This window comes from Rhagoletis zephyria, unplaced genomic scaffold (assembly GCF_001687245.7).
Source record: "Rhagoletis zephyria isolate East Lansing unplaced genomic scaffold, Rhagoletis_zephyria_1.1 Rzeph_scaffold_00714, whole genome shotgun sequence".
Taxonomy (NCBI): domain Eukaryota; kingdom Metazoa; phylum Arthropoda; class Insecta; order Diptera; family Tephritidae; genus Rhagoletis; species Rhagoletis zephyria.
This window is the reverse complement of record NW_016157798.1, coordinates 63184-86953: the sequence shown is the minus strand read 5'-3', so window position 1 is coordinate 86953 and position 23770 is coordinate 63184. Positions and strand designations below refer to the sequence as shown.

Genomic DNA, 23770 nt, shown 5'->3' with positions numbered 1-23770 from the left:
TAGGTAAGTTGGGTAAATGGAGCATTTTCGCCATCTTCATTGCACTCGATTGCTGTGATGCAATATAAAAGAAGACGTGTATATATTTTTATATATGTACATATTTATTTTCCTTTTGTTACTGGTGCTGCTCAGCACACATTTTGCGGTTCTTGTATGTAGCAATAAATACTTTGCTGAATTTGAGCTAATTTTTGTAATACGTTTCCGTTTTCGATTCGAATTGCTTATTAGCCGGCGTGCGAGACTCTCAGCTTTTTGAAATGTTTTTTACCACTCTTCTATATTTTTGTTTGTTAGAAAATATGCGCTTTCAATCGACGCGACTTGGCCACTTCACATTTTTGCCTTTTACTTTTTCGTCTATAAAGTCATATGTACGTATGTATGTATTGACATGCATGCTTTCTGCTGCTGTTGCTGCTTTTGCTACTGCCTTTACTCATTTATGTATGTATGTATATACGAATGTGTGTATGTTTATATAAATAGTTGATGCATATGTATGTATGTCTATTTGCATACATTTTTGCTTTTCATTTTTTATTTTAGTTTATTTTTTGCATATCTTCGTATTTCTATATATATATATGTATAGTATTTCTTTATGCGTACGATTGATTATTTAATTACATTTTACATATTCAAATAAGACATTTTTTTTGTATTAGACTTAAATAAGAAAAAACGATAAATTAAATATTCATTGATTTAGCTGTTTAAATCTATACTATTTGATAAGCAACTAAGGAAATACTAGAGGCATATCGTCGCAACGCTTGCCATCCATCCATCGATACGTCTTCACTTTGCTCTTTTCATGAAATATCACTTTAGGTGCATTCCTTCGCACGCATGTACGTGCATGTATATGTACAAATGTAGTCGCATAGCATTTCACGATTTCTTTAACGATTGCAGTAAACCGCTTGTTTTCGTTTTCTTAGCGTTCGCTTTTTGGTTTTCGCCCAAGTAACACAAGCCAACACGGTTCAATGCTGAGGGGATTCTTATCTGAATTTTTACCATATGCTGTTTAAGTATTTGGTATTCTTGGTGTTTTTCGCAACTTCTTGCTTGTACATACATATATCGCATTTCAAATGATTTTTTTATGATTTGAATACAACTTTCCATGCATTTGCCGGCATTCTTTCTCTTCACATTCAGCATATACTAGAAGAAATCAGTTCCAAAACTATGCATTTAGTAGAAACATAGATTAATTTTTTGTTTTTTTTTTTTGTTTGTTTTGTGGTAATGTTTTCACATGTTCGTGTGTTGTATTTGTTTTTTGTTGCGGCATAGTGGAGTAGCTTAGCTCGTTCTTTATCGCACGCGCTGTATTGTTCTGAAAAGTAAAAAACAAAAAAAAAAACCGTTAAATTCTTAAATCAAAAACTATTTTTTTAACTTATCTTCTTACCTTGGTGACTGCATTCGTCGCTTGGGTGTATTTGGCGCTGTCACTGCCACTCGACTTGTGGGCGTACGCGCTCTCGTAGCGCCACCGGGTGTTGCTGTTGTCGCCACTGGTGCACCAACAGTTCCAGCTGTCATGCTGTATCGCTTCGGTGGCACAATACGACTAGGTGAACGTGTTGTCTTTCCATCTGCTTCTTGTGTGCTTATTCTGGTAATTTTTGGAGATATACTTAGTTTAGTGGTTTTAGCTTTTTCGAGCGGTTTCATAACGGGTTTCGTGTTGCAATTAGCATTTCTTGCTCTACATGCCACACATGCAAAATTATTGTACCAAGTATATTCGTACACATATGTATATGTATGTATGTAAATATTTGTTGTGGAGACAATTACACAGGTGCGATATATAAAAAAATATATACAAAATAAATTGGTAAATTTGTTGGCCAAAAGTATGAGGCGGGAGTATTTTTGTAGGGTGCATGAAAATAAAAAAAAAAATACGAAAATGGGGAAAAATGAAATTAAATTTGGGAAGATTTTAGAAAAATGTTATTTCAATGCGTTGATGTGGATGAGCAAATTACTGCTTTATATCTGTACGAACAAATACCGACTATAAAAAAAATAACTTTTAAAAATAAACTATTTAAAAAAAATACTACTTTGTTATACCGTATTTCCACTGGACATTAAATTACATTTTTACGACATTGTTGGGCATGTTGTTATTCATTACTAAAAGTGGTCATTAAGTTTGTTTCTACAAGCCATTTCAATATAAAAATTTTTGTCATTTCCATGCCGAGTAGAAATTCGGCATTAGTATAAAAAATAAACAAATAAAACAAAATCTAATAATAAATTGAATTCTATAGAAATTTTAGGAGAAATCAACGTTATTGTAGGGCTACTTGTATGTACTTTTCCATTTAGATAACCACAGACTTTTAGAATAAATTAATAAATAATAATTTACATTAGGGATGTACGTTTTCGAATCTATATAGGCGGAGGCCTAAACACTACAACAAAAAATAAGGTTAAAAATCTTATTATTTACTAAAATTAAGATGGCTTAATTTGAAGTTTTTAAGTTTAGTACAGCTGAGTGTGAATTCTAAATTTAAGTACTACTAAAGGAAGTTCATTACAGTGTAATTTGAAATTAGTTAACGCACAAAACGAAAAAGTCAAACGATTAACATGCATGTAAAGAAATATTTTTTTAAAAATTCGTGAAACAATTTCATGTTAAGAAAATTATACGATTCTACTACTTCGAAAAATCTTAACATTCAAATCAATCAACACCACACCTCTACAACGCAACATTCTACTCATACTCACTTTCCCGCTGGATAGCTGACTGGTCGCGGTATACGCGACTTGTGCGCCGCATTAGCTGCTGCCGCTGCCGCTGCCGCCGCTGCTGTGGTCGCCGATGTTGCCGTTGCAGTCGGTGTGGAGCCACCGCTCTTCGTCTCTTGTGCGCTGGCCAATTCCTTCAACATCGTCGAGTCTTTGCTCATCAGTTCCCATTGTATCTGTAGCCGCTTAAAGCGATTACTTTCAATCTTACGTTTCTCTTGCTCGTCAAGTGCCGCCAGCCGCTTGGCCGTTTGATGCTGTTCCATTTGGGAGGAGCGTCGTGGTACTGTCTCGCCACCGCGCGTGCCCGCTACCGAAATATTCGGTGAGTTGGGTGGCGTTGTGAAGCGTTGTCGTGCTTCTGGTGGCAGCAATGGTTGTTGCTGCCGCTGTTGCTGCGCACTCATGTCACCTTCTTCTTCGTTCTCGGTCAGCGTGTGAATATCATTGAAAGAAACTTTTTTCTGCTGACTTAGCGCACGACTAACTTCCTTTTTCAATGCCGCCGGATCGTAGGCTACTTGAAATTCGGTAGACGATTCTAATATTGCTGCTATTTCAGCAAAATATTTAAGTTCAGACCGCGGCAGCGATGAAAGGAAACGCATGCGTGCGTCTAAATCTTTACGTGATAGACGCTCCTGTCGCGGCTGTGGCGTGGCATACAGATCGGCCTCCTCCTCAAATACTTCACTTAATTCCTCTGACGAACCGACTGCATGTTGGTAGGGAGGCTCTTGTAAACTACGGCGTTTTTCTTGCTTTGACAACTTAGTTTGGTGTCCCTCAATCATTGAATTACGTTTCGTACGATTTGCTGAATGTGATGAAGACTTGCGCAAAATACCGCGTGGCATCGGTTGAGGTGGCGTTTTGCCAGCTGCGGGACTCATTTCAACGCCAGAGTCCATGCGTTGCTGCTCATACTGATATACGTACATTTGCTTTAAGGGATCGGCGTTCTCCAAGTCTGCAGAGTCGGCTAGGAGAGTGGACGAGCCACGATAACCAGAACTGGGTTGTTGACTAGAGGCAGAGCTCGACGAACCCTCCTCTCCGGTGGGCAGCTGAGTCTGCTGTTGTTGTTGCTGCTGCTGCTGTTGTTGTTGGAAGTAATGCGCACAGTCACAGATGTGTGGTCGATTGCGTCGTATGGGAGGAGTCATGCAAAATAGCGGACGCTGTGATAGCTCAGCGTCCAAGTCGGGCAGCAAGCTATTCACCTCGGGAATGTGTTTCAAACGTCGCCGATAATCAGTCGGCAAGAGTGTCGCTAACGATTGCCAATCCACCACGTGTTTGTAGTCCATGGCTTTGAGTATCTCGTCATCGTTGCTATTCAGGCTAAAGCGTTTCTTAAGAGACGACATCGAATTCGAGCCATCATTTTCACCAACAGCCATTTTGTAGTTGAATGGCGAAAAGATGACATCGGCCGTTGAATTGGTCTGCACGAAACCCAAATCAGGCAACGCATAATTTGGATATATGACATAGATTGGCGCCTGTTGCTCCTCGCCCAGATTGTTGAGCTTCGCCAAGAAGGATGGCGGCACAAATCGGAAGCGATCGCTCAAGCTGCTGCGCGTACTTGCTGAGCCGCACGAAGTTTGCATGGAGCGCGAGATCAGCTCCGAACTTGAGGCCGCTGACACTGTGGGTTGTGCGCCCTCACAACGCGACCGTTGCCGCTCCAGCGTAGCAGACGAAGTGCCAGTCGACACATATACTTGCGTAAGTTGCTCCGAATTGCTGCGACTACCTTCGGACGACTGCAGACTGCATGCCGTGCCGACGTCCTTGTGTTGTGTCGCCAATTGGCACAATTGGGGATGACGCAGTGGCATGCTGCGACGTCGGTGCGCAGGCGAGTTGGTCGCCGTTAACGAACCGCTTGAGCTAGAGCTTGGATCCTCATCGTAGAAAACGGCATCGTTGCGTATACGCAAATGACGACGTGTTGGTGTGGGATGGCCGGCGGGGATGTGATGCTGATCTGTCTGGAATGCCGATTCGCATGTGCCGCGCACTTGCGCGCACAGCTGCTCCTCATCCTCGTCGTGCCTGCTCAGTGCCGACCCCTTACCCGAATCGTTCATGCTCTTCTTCCGCAGCCGCTGCTCCAGCGACGAGCTACTACTCGAACCGGCCGCATCGCTCGACGGCCAACAGCCAGACGACACATCCATGCAGGTATGGGTGCTGATCAGCTGATCATCTGTGGCGGAGTTATTGCTCTTTTGCTTGATGAATAGTTTGACTAGATTGAAGGCGGGAGGATTCGAGCTGCCCGACGAAGCAGAACCCGAAATAGGTGCATGCTTTTGCGCTGCAGCGCAATTGTGACTATTTGTGGCGGCTGCGGCAACGGCGACGGTGGTGGCATTTGATGGCAGACAAGAGCAGCGGTGCTTGTGACGCTGCTGGGCGCCAAGCTGATGTTGTTGCTGTAACTGCTGCTGCAGTTGCTGATGTTGGTGTTGTTGCTGCTGCAATTGTTCTACCGTATTTAGGCGCTCCGACGTAATGGAGGCAATTATGGAATTCGAAGAGATTGGCATCTGGCACATGGGAAGCAAATTACGTGACGTCTTGCAGCACTCCATATTGGACGTACTAACCGCCTGTGAAACATTCAGCTGCTGTTGTTGTGTATGTTGCTGTTGCTGTTGCTGTTGTGTATCCTCAATGCTACTGCAAGCCATTGCGGTTGGATCTTTGTGCTCGCGCAGATTTGGAAGGCTGCGACTTTTACGCACCGAGCAGTTCGGTGCGTGTTGTATATGTGCCACAATGATGTTGTTAGCGGCGGTGTTGTTATTGCCCGAAGGGTATCTGTAAATAAGTAAACAGAATTAGTCATCGAAAGAGATAAGAAGCGAATGACTTAACTAAAGCGAAGATTGTTGATTTTGCGTTTGGACTAAATTAGCAAAAAGGTTTTGCTAAGCTTTGGAGTACAATTTAATAATCTACTACTACACCGTTTCTGCAAATTTGCGTTAATATTTTTCTCGCTTTAGCTGCTTTCCCTATCATTGCAAAATTAATTTATAAATCGAGTACAAACATACATACGTTCCACAAGCCGTAATTCTCTGTTGCATTCATACGGTTCAACATACGTAAGTCGGTGCATATAATCCGTATGAGTAATAATGAATTTAAATTGAACTCAATTGAATTGACCCCACCAACCATCCGCTCGAGCAAACAACCCTCCGAACTGCTGACAGCGTCAGCACTTACATTCTACACTCTTCCTTACTTTAATGATATTACATATTCTCGTGTGTCTCTGTGAGCGTACAAATATTACACAATTTATTGTGCTGAGTTCTGAGGTCTACTGAGTGCCTACAATTTCCATTTGGTTCGTTATCGCGTGTGGAACGGAAATTTCGAACAACATATTCATTATTCATAGTCTTGCATATGTATATGTTTATATGTATGTATGTGTATACCGCATAAAACGGCAAAGTGCAGTTTTTATTTGCAAAACTTTTCCATGAAACTTTTTCAAATATCTATGCACCATTCTCATGGCAGCCGGCTCTAGGCACTTTAATGACTCAGGTTTCAGGTGGCAACCTCTGTCGCCACGGCCTCCATGAAGCACACCAGAACCCGCTAGGCTTTTCTGAGTTCACCTGAGCAACAATTCAACTCCGCCATCTACATCCCGCTTTAACTCCAGTGAGAAGGCTGACCGGCATCTCTTCGCTTTCACGAAGTATGCTCAGCGCTCAGAGCAGAATACATGACATCAGTCAAATGGGACTTTTGCCTTGGCTGGTGCCACTTCCGAATATGTTTTGCCCTGAGCATCACTCTTTAGAAGTCAAATAAGTACCTGGCTCCCCTGATACAGATCTATCGCCACCTCCGACGATGATATAAACGAAAACCACCAACAGACAAAGCACAACACGACCTAGGTACAAAAACCCACTATTCCGTCACCTCCCGAATGGCGGCCAGGCTCCCAAAATTTCTTCAGTTAAATCGCAACGGACTGAAGAACAAAATTGATACAAGTCTTTATTCTTCGACACGGTATATTGATAGCTGCGATACAAGAACCTGCCTCGACTACAATATACTTTGAAAGGATTGGCCGATAACTCTCTTTTCTCCCCCAGTAATAAAGCCAGTGGAGACCTAACTACTGCCGTAGAACATGGCAACCGTGAAGTGCACAGGGCATCATCTAAGCACTGAGGCAACTTGCGGTATTAAACGAAACCGTCGCTTTGAGAGAACCGTCCTACTTGCACCGTTTGTCATTGCCTAGTACTAATTGACGAAAGCGGTGAACAGCGAATTATATAGCGAATGACAGAAGTCTGCAGTCCGCACTACTGGATAACTTATTTATGTATATGGAAGATTTTCTATCCACCGGGGGGAGTTTCATTGACCTCATACGCAGATGGCTACTCGTTAACACCGTCCGGCAAGACAATGACATCTTTCTCACGTCCTTACTATAACCTTAAACTTTCCGCCACGAAATCAACGGCAACTCTTTTATCACTTGGATGAAAGAGGTCAAGCTAAAATTAGGCATACGGGCCGAAGACATCACATTAACAAACGTAAGTAATGAGCATTTTAGAGATTACCTTTGAAACTGAACTACTCGGACGCAGGGGTCATAGCGACACACCTGCCAAAATAATACAATTCGACGGAATGCCTTTTGGTTCGCCTGAGTACCGCTTGCACAGCGAGGGCCGAATGCTCCCAGTTGAGAAGCATATATGGCCAGCCAGTTCTGAAGTTTGCTACGCCTGTTTGGTCGCCGGGAACTAGTTGGGCGAGGTGGACGAAGCTGCAAACTTGTCAGAATGCCATACTCCATACAACAAAGATGCCTTCTGATGTCGCCTGAAGACCATCTCCACAGCGAAGGCTCCTTGTAAGGGAGCACAATAAAATGCTCAGCAAGCAGGTTTTGGTAGGATGCAACAGACGTTAGCATCAAAATAGGCGCTTGCTCGAAGAAGAGTCACCGACGTGTTACTTCAGAAAGTCTCCTTCGAATATATGGGCATGCTAGAGACCTACATCGAGAAACCTTTGGATGTGACGATGTACCGACGAGTATCACCGGCATTCAAAGAGAGACGGTCGCCATTTACCACGACTCTCGAAATATGCGTACCCACGAGCGTTTAAACTAAGACTAGCCAATCACTAAACTAAGATCAGCCAGCTGCTAAATATGAACGCAGTTTAAATGATCTAAGTTTACATACACTGATCATGAAAAACTAGCCTTAAGTGTATTCGCTTATTTACTCAGGATTAAGTAAGCTGTTACAAAACAACATATGTAAACGTATGATAGTCAAATATTAAAATCAAAATTGAAACTGACAACTGAAAAGAGAGTACCGTAACTTAAATTCAACCAATTAGACTACGTACCTTTGCAGTTGTGTAGTGTTACTCTTCTGCAGCTTGCCGCGCACAGCTGTGGCCTGCTCAGATCGCGACATCGAGACATCCAAAGCTTTGCGCTTAACGATATCCTCAAGATTGCTATGCAAATTTATGAAATTCTGTCTGTTCCTTGTGGCAATATCCGAGGGTTCAGCTAAAATCAGATAGAAATGCAATTTGAAATAAGAATTTAACAAAATTCCAAAATTCCCATTCATACACACCATAGAAGCTGTCATCAGAGTACAGTACGCTTCCCTCAAAAGCGATTGTGTAGTTGTCCTTGTTCGCCTTGCACGTCAATATAATGTCCTCATTCTCCGGATACGCATCCATATCTAGCGAATCGGCCGATAAGTGCGATTCTTTTACCGGCGAGAAGAGCAACTCTGACTTGCAAATCGAATTATCGATAAGCTCATTGTTGGAGATGAGCGAAGTTTGTGATTGATGATTGGCACTGCCGCCAACACCTCCACCTATACCGCCGCCACCACCACCACCACCACCACCACCACCAGCCCCCTGTTGCTGTGCCGTTAGAGGCAACATATTTTGCTGCATGAGAAACGATTGTTGCAGACGATTGCTATTGCTCATATTCTTGCAATACGATGGCATATGGAGTAGTATGTCCTCGGCACGAAAGCTCTCCATATCTACTTCGGCAAGGTTAGCATCCAGTTTTTTGGAGAAGTCATTGTAGAAAATTATATCGCCATTATAGGAGCCCGCTAGCGATGAGAAAATGCTGCGCTGTAGTCCACTGCCGCAGCCATCCCGATAGTCACAGTCTAGTAGCCACTGATAATCGGAATTGTCGTGAGTGAAATCATGTGAAGAAGCAATCGAATAGTTTAAATTGTTGCCGGCAACATTGTTGCCCAAGTAGCCACCACCACCACCATTAACATTATTACTAACACCTAACCCACCACCACCAATACCACCACCACAAGCCGTTGCTGTGGCCGCAGCCGCTGCGTTGGCCAAACCTACCAAATGCTGATGCTGCTGCAACATGTTGCTATCGAGCGGCATGCTGTGGCGCGAACCAGGCGTTGTCGCATTGCTATTGTAATCCGATTCCGGTGTTGCTGGCGCAGCCATTGTATTGCCGCTATTCAACAGGAAATTATTATTATTCGCACCCAAACTCTCCACCAGCAGGCTGTCGTCAATGAGCACGCTGCTCTGGCCACTCACTTGCTCATTCAGTATGATGCTGCGCAATGCGTTATTGTACCGATCCAAATTGTTCAGTACTATTGCAACATTCTGCTTCAGACTCTCCTCGCTCAGTTCGTCGTCGGCGTCCTTGGCGCTGAGCAGCTGTTGCTGATGCTTTTGCAAGTGTTGTTGCTGCAGCAGCAAATCATTCAAATGCTGCTGATATTGAGTTTGCGTTAGAAGCGGCAACGTCTTGCTGCTGCGCAAATGCTGTTGCAATTGATGTTGCTGAGCCGTGGCAGCCGTTGAGCTGCTCCTCTTCTGTTGCTGCTGCTGTTGTCGGCCGTTTTGTGTTTCACGCTCGCCGTAGTTGTTGTAGGCGAAAGCGAATGGCGAATTATTCGGGCTATTCAATGGATTCTTATAATGCAATGGCGATTGAGCCGCAGATGTGGGTGATGATGAATTGTTTGTAATGTTATTGATATTTGATGTTGTTGTAAATGTATTTGCAGAAGAATTTAAAGGAAGCGTTTGCTGATTATGCCTGTTATTATGCGTTTGCTGGAAAGCGTAAGTAAAATGTTGATTTATGTTACTATTTGCGTAATGTTGTGGTGAATTAGGATGTGGTTGTTGCGAAAGATTTGGTTGATGATGGTATTGTTTCGTTTGTGAGTGAGCGAAATGACGTGGTGAATTTTGAAGCGGTTGTGATAGATGTGATTTGTTGTTGATGTCGTTGTTTGTTGAGAATTCTGTCATGCCACGACGGAATTTTTGTCCTGCAAAGAGAAAATTAGGGAGAGTTTAGAGTCAAGTTTTACTTGAGATAATTGTTTATGATTGAGCCCAAAAATTAATGAAAGCGTTTGTCAGGAGGTGCAGTTAATTGACAGCAAAAAAACAAAAAAAAAACAAGTACTACTTGCACTTTATTACACTAGTATTTTGTCTAAAGATTCTGATTAAAAATTTAAAATTTTAGTGAAAATTTGCAGATAATTATAAGAATTTTTGTACAAAGTTCGAAATCTGAATTTATATAGGTGTTTGTTGTATAGTTTAAATTAAATAAACAAAAGACCAATAGCCAAAAGTGGTGAAAAATATCGCACTCCTATTATATCTGTTGTAATGATTTTTTTTTTTTTATTTCATGGTCAAAATATCGCACTCCTATTATATCTGTTGTAATTTTTTTTTTCATTTCTGTTTATTATTTTTATATACTTTAATTTATTTCATTTTTAAATTTATGTAATTTCTTTTAATTTATTTAAAAATTTTTTAGTTTATAAAATTTTTTAATATTTTTTTAAATTTATTTTTAGTCTTTTTAAATTTGTCAAAAACATTTATGGTACAGTATGCCCTCGGTTACAGCAATGTCCAACTGTTTATCATTAGCGACTAAAAAATTTAAATATCTTATTTCGTTTTTTGTCTTCAAGGGGATGAAGAGAACTCGGTTTCAGCAGAAACCACCGTAACTTTGAACCAGAAGTATACATATTTCGTTTTGTATATATATAAATGATTTTCAAAGTTGTGTCTTTCCATGAATATTTTTTTACTTTTGATGATATTGTTTTCAGGTTATATTCTCATTCCAGACTAAAGCTTTTTGTTATTCGGTTACGCAACCGCCTCAATCAACGCAACTGCCCCAATATTTACCGATTGCTTTTACCGAGGGCGTACTGTTTAAGCTCAATGAACTTGTTGAAAACAAAATTTTTAGTTCATTAATTTTTTATCTTTTTTCATTTTTTTTATTTTAACTTTTTTTATTTAAATTTTATATTATTTTATTCTTTATTTTTACCATCATAAAGTATTTTTTATTTTAGGAATTTACTTAATTTTATTTTTTCGTTTGGTTGGAACTTTTTTTAATTCGTTCTATTTGCATTTTTTTATCATTTAAGAGATTGTTTTCCTTAGTTTTACATTATATATTTCTTTATAATTTTGGGTTTTTTTTATTAATTTTAGTATTTAAATTTATTTATGGGTATTTTACTTTAAATTGTCCAATTTTAATTTTTTGTTTACTTTCTATTAAATTTTGGTTTTTTTAGTTTTACCATTTTTTTTACTTTCGATTTTCCGTTATTTTTACTTCTACCTTTTTTTCTTACTTCATATTTTCATAGTGCTTATTATTTTTATGTTTTTGTATACTACATATTTTTAATTTGAATTTTTAGTTGTTATTTTCATTTTTATTTGTTTTTATTTTATTGTTTTTTTTAATTACTTTTAATATTAATTTTTTATACATTTTTACTTTTTGTAGTAGAACAATCGGAGACTACCAAAGAAGCAGTTTAAATCATTTTAAGAAAGTTACTTATATTTTCTTTGCCATAAATACATTTTTTGGTTAATAATACGTACATACATACATACATACGTTATCTTAATATAGGAAGGCTCTATCATCTCACATCGTCGCAAAAAAGCTGCAGCCAACTAAAATTTTGTATTGTATAAAACGATGTGGAGGGGCTTATAATTCGATGAAATGCATCATACTTAATCAATCCAAAAAAGGAATTTTAGATTTTTAGTTAGTTACGGCTTTTTGTATTTCAGCGACGATGTAAGATAAGGCCTTTCTACATTAAGGTACCGATGTATATACAAATTTACATATTTTACAATCAGTAATTTCAATTAGAATATCCATAGAATACCCAAAGAAAGTGATCTGCCACTAATTTATTGTTTATAGGTACCTTTCACATTGCGCGCAAATTCATTTTAATTACTTCGGCTACCATAAAAAGGCCTCAAATGCGCATAACAGTTTGCTTTTATAGCGCTTCGTGTCTACATAGAGAAAACAGCAACTAAACAAAAACTAGAGAATGACTTGTACGAATTGTCACATTGACATTGACTAGCGGAGGGTCGCCCATTGCAGCACTTCTAGCACACCCTTCCCCCCCTCCCCCTCCTACTTGCTATGCATGCGCAATGTGCACTTTTATGACTTCACAGCAAATTTAAAAATGTCACACCATCTAATAAGTGTACGTATGTATGTATGTATGTATGTATGCATTATTCCTTTGTGTGTACGCTAAATTTGATCTACTCATTTGCCATATATGTGTATATATGTATGAAAATTTCTGTTCACACAAACATAAAATACATTTATTTTTTTTATGTTCACAGCTTCCATCTTCCAATGATTTCCCATCAATCATTAAGATTTTATGGGTGCAACTATTTATTTAAGAACTTTGGTAATGCTCGTAAAAATTTTGAAAGAAGAAAGAAGACACAACTAAGACGCACGTAAGCAAATTAAAAGTAATTAAAAACTGAATTCAATAAAGACATTTGATTTTGATATTCTTTATTTTTAAACTATTTATAGGCCATTGATGTGCTTGAGTGCATTGAAAATGTATATACATATATGTACGTATGTATGTATGTATGTGGTTTTCAACTGTGTGGTAACTGGCAAGTGCACATGCACTTGAATGCAACACATAATAATAACGCCTACACATACATATGTATGTATATCAAAAATTAAATTATATACAAACATACATTCAGATATTATATCAACATACAACCGCGCTTATTAAAGCAAACAGCCCCCTGTTTTTTGTGTGTTTTATTCATCAACTTGAGACCGAAAGATGGCCGCCTGCGTCCCCAAAAAAAAATAAAAAATTTTATAACCGACAAACAGATTACTTGTCGACCAAGCAGCCATTCAAATCAGCGAGGCCAGTCAGCAGCACATTTATTTAATACAAATCACACGTTTCAATATAACAATGTGTTCTTATACATACATACGTATGTTTTGTAAGGGGACTTTATCGCGCGCCGCAAGACGATGAACAAGTGTTGCTGCTGGGGGATACGTACGATGCGAGTGGGAGTGTTTAATAAATGAACAACGAGGCACTCTTGAGCACAAATAAGAAAATATGTATGTGATGCATGAGTATACAAGATGTGAGCTCATTTTGATGTGCATATATTCGTACGTACATATGTACATATGTGACACCAAACCCATTAGTAAAAATAAGAGTCTAATAAATTTACTAGAATACAATTAGGCGTCAAATCGAAGCGATGAACAAGTAGTAGATGCGTCAGTTAATCGCACATATTATTTGCAATCAAATTCAAAATCTATGTTTATTTATTTATTTTTAAGAATATTCAATTCAAATGCAGTTTATTCGCTAACAAAGCTCAAATAAAGGCAGATTTAAAACTATGTATGTATGTAGAAAACCCAAAAAAAAATTCAACAACTTTTCATCCAAACTTCAAAATTTTTTCTCAGAGTGTTAGGGTACGTTCACACAGAAAGCGGGGCCGAGCTGAGTGAAGCTTTCAAATTGTCGTAGCTATATATGAAAGTCTTCATAGAGCAAGCCTTTTCAGAAGCGTTTTGGAGCTGAAAGCCAAGCAGTTTTTGATTTTGAATTTTCTATCTAATTTTTCAGCTTCATGATGCTGTTGCAAACAAGATATTAAAATATCCAAATAAAAACGAATTTTACAGCAAATCTTTTGAATAAAATTGAGCAAATATTTTTTGCCGCTTTCCATTGAACGTACAACTAGAAATTTTTCAAGTATACAATTTTGTAATTTTAGTACAATAATGTGCAAGTTTCAAGTGTCTGGGAATTACCGTTGAGCTTTTAGATATCCGACTTGAGCTACTTTCAAAATAAGCTGCTCAACTGCTTTAGAATTTTTGAGCAAAAACGCGTTTTTTTAATGAAAATTTTTGGAAGATTCATTACGGACTATTACTGTACCAATAAGATAAGCACTAGTTTGGGTTAGTCTTGAGACAACATGTTTCATTGCATGGCGTTGGCGGATGTACATACAAACATACATATGTGCATATGTACATAGAGATCGGCCATAAACGCATTTAAGTACATACATAAATACTGTTCTCTTGTTTCCAGTTTGTGTGATGAATTCATTTCTTTTTTGCGATAGAACCGAAAATCCTGTACACAAAAAAAATTTAAAAAATTTCACTCGCAAAATTCCAGAGATATGACAACAAGTATGAATGTAATTGTACATTTCTGTATTCGTCAACACATAGCAGCTTTCATTTGCATAAGATTACATACAAAAAATAAATTTCCACGCATAAAGCTTCAAATGAATGTGCTGCAAAGTACGTATGTATATATGTAGTTATTGTAGAAAAATGTAAAGCCAACTAAGCAAAGCTCCTTATGAAGGCAACCTCCGTTGAACAGCTACCGCAAATATTTGTACACAAACAAAACGCTTAGTTCACAGATTTACTTAAAAAAACGAGAGATTTATGTTTCTGTTTTGTTGTTACTTCTCTTCGCATTAATAATAAACACTTCTACTCCGCAAGACTTCGAATAAACAATGAAATGGTTTAGTTTGGATTTTATAAAAATAAAATAATGCCGTAACAGATGGCGCAACAGTTTTAAAATGTAAAGAGTTTAGTTGTAGACGAGAAGAGTTTTTCTTATTTTATAAGGCAGAAGTTTTAAATTAATAATATAATTTATATATGTTAATTGTTAATATAATTTGTTAAAACTTTGGTCAAATTATTTCGATGCTCTGTTTAGTTGCTTAATACCACCTTAGCACTTTTTTTGCAAACAAAAATATTAAAAATACATCGAAAATTAGAACTACAAACTGCGATGAATCCAAAGTACACGTAATGAAAAATGTATATAGGTAAATGCTCGCCTTGAAAAGTATCAAATGAATAAATAATTAAACACACATTCTAAATAAAAGAAAAAAATATTTTTAAGCACCATTTACATGAGGCGATTTTCTAAACGATTTAACATCGCTTTCACCAAAATCGCCGGTGTAAAGCGATGAAATCGCTTGCAACTTTTCAGGCGATGTTGAGTCGCTTACAAAATCGTCTCATGTAAATGCTGCTTAACAGAGACGAATATTTATACAATCTAAAGGCCATTCTGGGTGTTTTGGTTTGATCTGCAGAGTATTTTTACCAAAAACGGGCGCGTTTTAATGCAAAAAAAAATATGGAAGAAACATGAAGAAAAAGTGGAAACAATGTTTCTCAACAATGTCTCTAAACAATGTTCATGTTTATTAGCACCAAATTGTACCTAGCAGTCGCGGCGTTTTTGGTATAATAAACGGTTTTGGTAAAAAAAAAACGCTTTTGGTAAAAAACGCTTTTGGCAAAAAACGCTTTTGGTAAAAAAATTTTGTTAAAAAAAAACGCTTTTGGTAAAAAAAAAACGCTTTTGGTAAAAAAAAACGCTTTTCGTAAAAAAAAACGCATTTGGTAAAAAAACAACGCTTTTGGTAAAAAAAAAACGCTTTTGGTAAAAAAAAACGCTTTTGGTAAAAAAAACGCTTTTGGTAAAAAAACGCCTTTGGTAAAAAATGCTTTTGGAAAAAAAAGCTTTTGGTAAAAAAAATCGCTTTTGGTAAAAATTACCGCTCTTCGCAGATTCAGATTCCTACGGCTCGAAAACCTCCAGAAAGGTCTTTTGATGGTATAAATATTTGCATTTTAATCACTTTTAATTAATTTAAAAGCTGCTTCCCGACCACCAACTACAATTGAAGGAGAATAAAACGCTAAAAATCGCCAACCTGGACAAACTGAGAAATTGCTTTTCTATATACAATCCAGATTTCCAAAAAAAAACTTGGTTTCATCAATTCCCCAGCCGACTACCGAACAGTGTAGGGGACGATTCTCTTCCAATCCCACCAAACACTCAACATAACCTTGTTTGCCATCCAGCCAGGCTTTGAAGTCGTTTGTGGAGGGTCGTCGGTCATTGAGACCACGATTGCTTGCGTTGTCACCTTATAAACCCACATCAGCTCAAGGCAATTGGATTAATGTTGCCAGATGTATGGGCATCAACACCACATTGCAGTAAAACTCCGCAAAGACCTTTCGTAACCACTTTGAGGTGAAGGAAACCCCACCGGAGTAAAGGATGTTTCTTTCTTTAATATCACGATTTTCACCAATATTTCATATTTATTAAAATTACTTGAAAACTATCGTAACTTTGTGGGTTTAGAAAAAGTCGAACATTGTGGTTTAACCTCCACCTCCACCTGCCAAAGTCCGGGTTAAGAAACATGTTTGTATTTATCCTTAGAATTAACATACATACTTTGGAGAGTATAATTCAAATACTCTATTATTTTTCTGTACAACGATATGAATGAGATATTCATTGTATTCCTATACTTCTCCATAGAACAAATTTATGTGATTCAGCCTTAGGGTTTGGGCTCAAAGTTGCTTGACCTTTCAACAAACACTTACACAACAACAACGCAGCAAAAGCTAACAAAAAAAAACAAACAAAGATAACGAATTTCTACCATAATACCACTACCACTTCTGAGCAACAACTCAAGTGAAATCAATTTCCTTTTTATTAGACGCAGACAACAGACAAAGAAAAGATGGCAGCTTGTATGTATTAAGTCATCAAAAGAAATGCTCAATTCAAATCAAGTAGATCAGGGCTATAAATAAATTCCATTTATTTAAGATTGAATAGCTGCTGGTATCCTTACAACTTTCATAAGCATATAGAAACATACATACATATGTACATGTGTATAAGTATTTATAATTGAATGCAAGCCCATCATACTCTGGCTTAATTTATCAGCTGAAATCCATTCAATTAATAGCAATTTATACAATAGTCAGATAATAAGGGCAAGTAGATCATTTGAATGCAGTGCAGTAATTTGAGGAAAGAAATTGCAACAATGCAAAGATTAAATATGTAAGAAAAGAGAAGTATAGCAGAAGTGGGTTGCCAGCCAGAAAAAAAAAACGAAAACTGCTTTTAGGGCAACAGATGGGTTTTTTGTGAATGCAAATTTGTTTTACACATTCAAAATGAAGTGAAAATGTATGAGCATCTCAGGAGAGTATCTAAGAAGGAGCATCTCTTGAGATTCAAATAAAACTTTTATCATTCTTTTGATGTGTAGTGATGAATAAAAATAAAATAAAAATTATTAGGCTATTAAAGATGAGCTTCATCACGACTAACCACATAATAATTTTTTGCAAAAAGTACCTATGCCATGTACGAGTATTATGTATTTCTACACCAAGCCGTTTACATAATCCATCAAAAGTTTTTCCTGCTCACCGCAAAGAATTTTATTATTATTTTTCTATTCAACAATAGATATTCGTTTGGCAGCATCGAGCAAACACGCATCACACATGTAGCTAATTAACCCCAAATGGTTAGTCGTCGAATGACCAGGCTTCTGAGTTGCTAAAAGCTGCTTGTCTACCAAATGAGTGGTGTGCGAGAGTATGTAAAATTTTTTTACTTATGTACTTGTATATATATCCGTAAAATAAATGCTGCCAAATAGCAGCAAGCTGTCCAAGCTGTATAAATACAAAATTTGTATATAGATATTGGACAACAGTACAGAGTGTAATTTAAAGGGTCATAGACACCAGCCATGTACAGCTGTACGAACACACTGTTGATTTGACAGCTGTCAATGATTGCGTAAAGTAGTGTGATATATGTCACTAACATGGGTTAAACAAAATATAGAAAGTGAATTTTCTTATACATCGGATATACACTGGTGGAAAGAATAATAGAAGCGCCTTATTTTGACCAGCTTTAGCTATTTTTCTTTTGCTTATTTAGCTTATTATAATTAATAGCATATAAATCAACATTTAAACTTTGTAAAAAATAAAATAAATAAAAAAATAAAATAAATAAAAAATAAATAAAAAAATAAAAATAAATATAAAAATGAAAAAATAAAAAATAAAATAAAAAAATAAAAATGGAAACATACTACAAAAATTCAAACTTTTACTCAGAATTTTTAGATACATATACGATATATGTATACAGTTTTATAGCCCACTTAATTGTAGTAGATTTTTTAATAATTTTTTGTTGCTGCCGCCGCTGGCCATTTTCTTCCATTCAAAATGTAAAGCATAGTTTATATGGAAAAAATTAAACCGTTATCACAAGTTAACGGTATTTCGTAGGACTTGTAACTTGTTTTGTCGTTAATTTAATGAGCTATAAAACTACATACCTAAAATTTTTGTTAAAAATTCTAAACAAAAAGTTTAAAAATTTGGTAAACAATTTTTGAATGTTTTGTAAAAAATTAATAAACGTTATATAAACAAAAGCAAAATATCCCAAACTAGTCAAAATGTCACATTTCTATTATTTTTTCACCAGTTTATGTATGTAATTATTTTAAACATTTCATAAGTTGGGTATTGAAAAGCCTGTTATATTTATAACATCTAAAGCAAAGGAAGTTGCAATACGAATCATGCTTTTTGTACGAATAAAGTTGCCGTCAGAATGAATCTCTTTCAGATTTCCCCCTTAGTATCAACATGGCATGTTTTGAAACTCGCAAGATTTTAAATCGATTTTTTCGTAAACTTTGTGTAAATCGTTTAAAATGTCGTACTCCTGATAGGTGTTTAAAAGTATGTTCAGACCGGCCCCTAATCGTGCAATTAGCCAAGCTTTCTCGATTAAAGCGTTCGATTAAGCTCGATTTACCATACAAAATTTCAATTCTTAATTGCGCGAGTAGTGCTTAATTGAGAGCTAATTGAACAAATTTTTTCATGCAACCCTACTGGGTATGTTTAATTTTGACTCTGAGGCACGGTATCGGTCATATCTATAGCACGCCATTTCAAAGTGATATTGTGTGCCACTTATGTTTATTTATTTATTTTTAAGAATTTTCAATTAAAGTATAGTTCATTCTCAGACAAACCCCATATAAGCCCAAGTTTAATAATTTGTAGAAAACTACAAAAAAGTGTAACAAATTTGCACCTAAATTTCAAACTTTTTTTCTCGGAAGTGTTAGATTTTTTTTGAGTACACAGTTTTTTATTTTAGCTCCTTCAATTTTAGTTCGATAATGTGTAAATTTCAAGTGGCTACGAATTACCGTTAAATTTTGAGAATTTTTTTTTGTCGCATTGGCTTCCATATAATGAATAAACTCAATTTATTCATATATGGAAGAAATCCGCATCACCTTTGGCGAAAAAAATTCTAAAAAATCAACGGTAACTTTTAGCCACTTGAAACTTGCACATTATCAGACTAAAATTGAAGGAGCTAAAAAACTGTGTACTCAAAAAAATTCTAACATTTCCGAGAAAAAAATTTTCTTTTGTTGAAGATTTTTTTTATGGAAAAAAGTGTAACAAGGGCAGCAAAAAAATATCAAAAATCAACGGGATTTTTCCGCTACTTCGTACTTGCACTTTAAACTGCATACCGAAATATTTTCTAATAAGTCTAATTATTTTTCCGCCATTGTAAATGCAATCGAATTTGCCAAAACGAAACTACTATTGGAAAATATTATACCCCCGAATAAATCAAACATTTCTAGCCCATTTTTTTCTAAACGCAAATTTTTAGCTATTTTCGAATCACCCTGCATTGCAAATTGGCACGCAAACGTATACGAAATTTTTTGGCACTGAAAAAGTGTTATTAAACCCATTCCGTACACAGGCAAGACAGAAGGGAAAGCAAGCAATGAGGAAATTGCATATTATCGCAAACTCATACACACACAAAGTATATACATATATTATATTATGGGATATGGCAAACCTTTTTGGTATCCAACGTCAAAGTCATTAAAAATATCGCCAAAATCGCCATTGTTGTTGAGTATGTCATTGTCGGTGAGCGTGTTGCCGTTGCTGGTGTTGGTGTTGGTGTTGGTATTTTTGTTGTTATATTGATTATTCACATTATAATTATAATTGTTACGCGGCCATTGTGGTTGCAGATGTTGTTGTTGTTGTTGTAATTGCTGCTGCTGCTGCAGTCGCTGTTGTATCAAGTATTGCTGATTGCAGGTGAGCGCCGGCGATGTGGTGGTAGCACTCAACTTTGGCTGAGTAGCTGCTGCTGTGGCGCTGCCATTCCCTTCACTGTTATTGCGCGCCCGCACACCCACATTTACGCCCTGTTCGCGCAAATGCTGTTGCAGCCGACGACGTTGCAGCAGTTGTTGTTGCAATAATTGTAATTGCTGCTGTTGCATCTGCTGATAGTAGCGAATTTGTTGTAGCTGCTCTGGCGTAATGCTGTGATGTTGAGCAACATGTTGTGGTTGCTGCTGATGGTGCCTACGCTGCTGTTGCTGCAATGCATTCAAACCATAGTAGTTCTCCTTGGAGGAGCTGCCACCCGAAGCTGAGGAAGCATTGCTATCGCAACCGCTACTAGTGCTGCTGCTATTCGAATTAGCTGTGTTGGCTTTGTGTGCGGCAGCAGCGGCCGCTGCGACTGCTGCTTGCTGCCAGCATTTCACCTTGTTTTGGCAAGCGTCCGCGGCGGCGTTGGTGCAATTGCACCGTTCGCTCTGCAATTTGGAAATGTCTACGAATCTCATGAGGAAGCTGAATAGCGTTAACAACATCGATCGAGTGAGCTGCGTGTGTGACTAGTAGCAGACGCACATTGGTAAAATTTGCGCGAACGAATTTCGGTCGATACACAATGTTGATGGGATTCGTTGGTTGGAAGAGAGGAGGATAAGTGTTGCTTAGCTATAAAAAGGGCTAGCGAAACAAAGTTTACGGTATTCAATAGTTATCTGCTGGTGCAACAAATAGTGCTGTTGAGCAAATGTTGCCGAAGAACAAATGTTGCTGTTGAACAAATGTTGCTGTTGAGCAAATGCTGCTGTTGAACAAATGTTGCTGTTGAACAAATGTTGCTGTTGAACAAATGCTGCCGTTTAACAAATGTTGCTGTAGTACAAATGTTGCCGAAGAACAAACGTCACTGTGCAACAATATCGCAACACAAATGGAAAATATTTTTCAACACTCAAAATTATTATTTTCTCTTGTTTTGCTGCACTGCTGGCTTATTGATTTCTTATTAACGCCGCTTTGGCTTTATTTTATTTTTATAATTTTTTTTTCTTGTAGTCTTTGGTTTTTATTTTTAAACTTTATGAATTCAATTGCGGCTGTTCGCTAATGGACCAACGCGATGAGGCGCGTTCAAATTCACTTGCTCACTGTGGCTTGCTTTGCCTGTGCCTGTGGCTGTTGCTGTTGCTGCTCCAGCCCACTTCTGTCTGTATATAGTATACGTATGTATATTTTTAGCTGCCTTGCTATTGCCGCTGCTGTACCGACAACAGTTTATTACGCTTGTGCATCAAAATTAACTCCACCGCAACAACGATGATATTTCCAAAAATGTTCCTTTATTATTAAAATTGCTGCTGCTGTAGCGTTGCACTTTTCCTTATTGTTGGTATGTCACTCACTAGATTTTCAAGTTTATTTCGTTTATTTGATTATTTTTAAAGTCAATATTTTTTTCAATTTCTACAGAACTAAATAAGCGGCTGCTCTGTAAATTCGAAAATATTGTAGAATAACCCAACAACAAATGTTGATTTTTGAAATCTATTTGTATTTAATTTTTTTTTTTTTCATGTTGTTTTCTTACACCATAATTTATGAGTTCTCTTCAACATTCGAAGCGTCGTGAACCAAAAAAATTTAAAACAAAAAAAAAAAAAAATTTTTCTTCGTTAACATACTAGTGTGGTTCGAAGTTTTGTTTTACAATAGAACAACAACAATGTTGACTTGTTTGCTATGCGCATCGATAAAAATCTAAAATTAAGTGCTTTTCAAATGCATGCAACAACACACTGCGCTTCGATCTCATACCACTGAATGTTACACTACTATACCGTGTATGCAAACTGGAGCGCGCAACGGCCAACAGCACGCCAAGGAATATTCTACTGTAGTGTAAATTTGGTAGCAAAGGAGCGTGTGGCGCAGCCATGTTTCTCGCCTGTTTTGTATTTTTTTTTTTTTTTTTTTTTTAATTTATGGCCTTCTTGCAACAAGCAAGCAAGCAAGCTTTTCGGCTGCATGCCGCAGCAATTGCCTGTGCCTGTCAGCAGCCATTGCATGCATGCAAATGAGAACGCGCTACTAATTTGGTTCACTTGAATTGATTTTAATATTTCAAAAACAGAAAAAAAAGTGCCACAAATGAAAGGATACACCAAAGGCAAAAAGTACAGTTGCAAAACTAGGCTAGAACATTTTCAGTTACGGCGGCCATAAACGAAAGTGAATTGAGGTTAAGCAATACAAAGGAGAGTGTAGTGCATGCAAAATGCCTTCATATTTGCAGGCAAATAGACAGACACATGCAATGCAGTGTGCGGTGCTCAAGTCGCACTCACACCTCTTACACTTTACTACGCCACTGCACTGCCATTTCTGTCAAGGTGTTATGCCACTACAATAATTTACTTTAGAAGTTACCGCAAAGCTATAAATCGTAAACGGCGATCCTTCCTACTTTTATGTATGTAGCGGCACAGATATGTTTCGAAGCCTTTTCATTGACTTGCTCTGTATGTTCGTAATGTTGTCTGTCGGCTGTTGTATAAAATTTATGCAAATTTTTGTAGAAAACACTTTGAATGGCAATAAATTTTGCAAGCAAACGGTAGCGGCAAACCTCGTCGTCTGAACGGTGAAATGCCTGGCAATTTTTAATTAGCATATTTGCAGGCGAGCCGAAAGTATATTGCAAGTATTGTAAAGAAAAGTTGTGGACGAGCACTATTTAGAATGTACTTAGTATATGCATTTCCTGATATTTAAATAGATTACGCTTTAAAGTATCTGAAATATTTTGTCCGAAGAACTATATTTAAACAGTTTCAATACAAAATTGCATGCTTGACACAACTACATATCGCACTTGTATACAGCAGAAATAATAAAAAATCTTTAAATATACAATGACTCAAACAAATTACCATGTGTTGATTTTCTTCAAATATTCGTAATGTTTTTCGAGTTAATTTTTTTTTTTAACGAAAACCGTATACATCACACTTTCAACCTATACAAAATTTAGGAAAATTCAACACATTTTCATCAAAATTTCAACATTTTATTCTGAATTTTTAGAAAATTTTTGGGTATGCAGTTTTAAAGCCCATAAAATCGCGTTTATTTTTGAGATTTTTCTTTTGGTGACGGATTTTTGCACTTTTTTTCATATAGCTTCAAAAAAAAAATTATCAAAAATCAACGCGATTTTTTAACCGTTTGAAACTTGAACTTCATTAGACTAAAATTGTATGGCCTATAAAACTGCATACCCAAAAATTTTTTAAAAATTCAGAACAAAAAGTTGAAATTTTGATGAAAATTTGTTGAATTTTCCTAAATTTTGTATTAAGTTTGAAACTA

General features: G+C 37.1%; 1 protein-coding gene across 5 annotated transcripts; it reads right to left on the bottom strand.

Annotated features, from left to right (window-relative positions):
• Positions 1 to 1246: 1246 nt before the first annotated feature.
• LOC108361196 (uncharacterized) lies at positions 1247 to 21922 on the bottom strand. 5 transcript variants are annotated; one of them, XM_017613764.1, is made up of 7 exons: positions 20124 to 21922; positions 9247 to 10202; positions 8472 to 9051; positions 8233 to 8401; positions 2776 to 5631; positions 1427 to 1726; positions 1247 to 1351 (listed from the first exon to the last, which is right to left on the bottom strand). In XM_017613764.1, the coding sequence occupies exons 1-7, from the start codon at positions 20938 to 20940 to the stop codon at positions 1330 to 1332; spliced, it is 5700 nt and encodes a 1899-aa protein (XP_017469253.1). In that variant the 5' UTR covers positions 20941 to 21922; the 3' UTR covers positions 1247 to 1329. The 5 variants fall into 5 exon arrangements, with proteins under 5 accessions (XP_017469253.1, XP_017469249.1, XP_017469251.1 ...); XM_017613760.1 differs by having other exon boundaries at positions 8472 to 10202; XM_017613762.1 differs by having other exon boundaries at positions 1427 to 1633; positions 8472 to 10202; positions 20124 to 21921.
• Positions 21923 to 23770: the final 1848 nt, after the last annotated feature.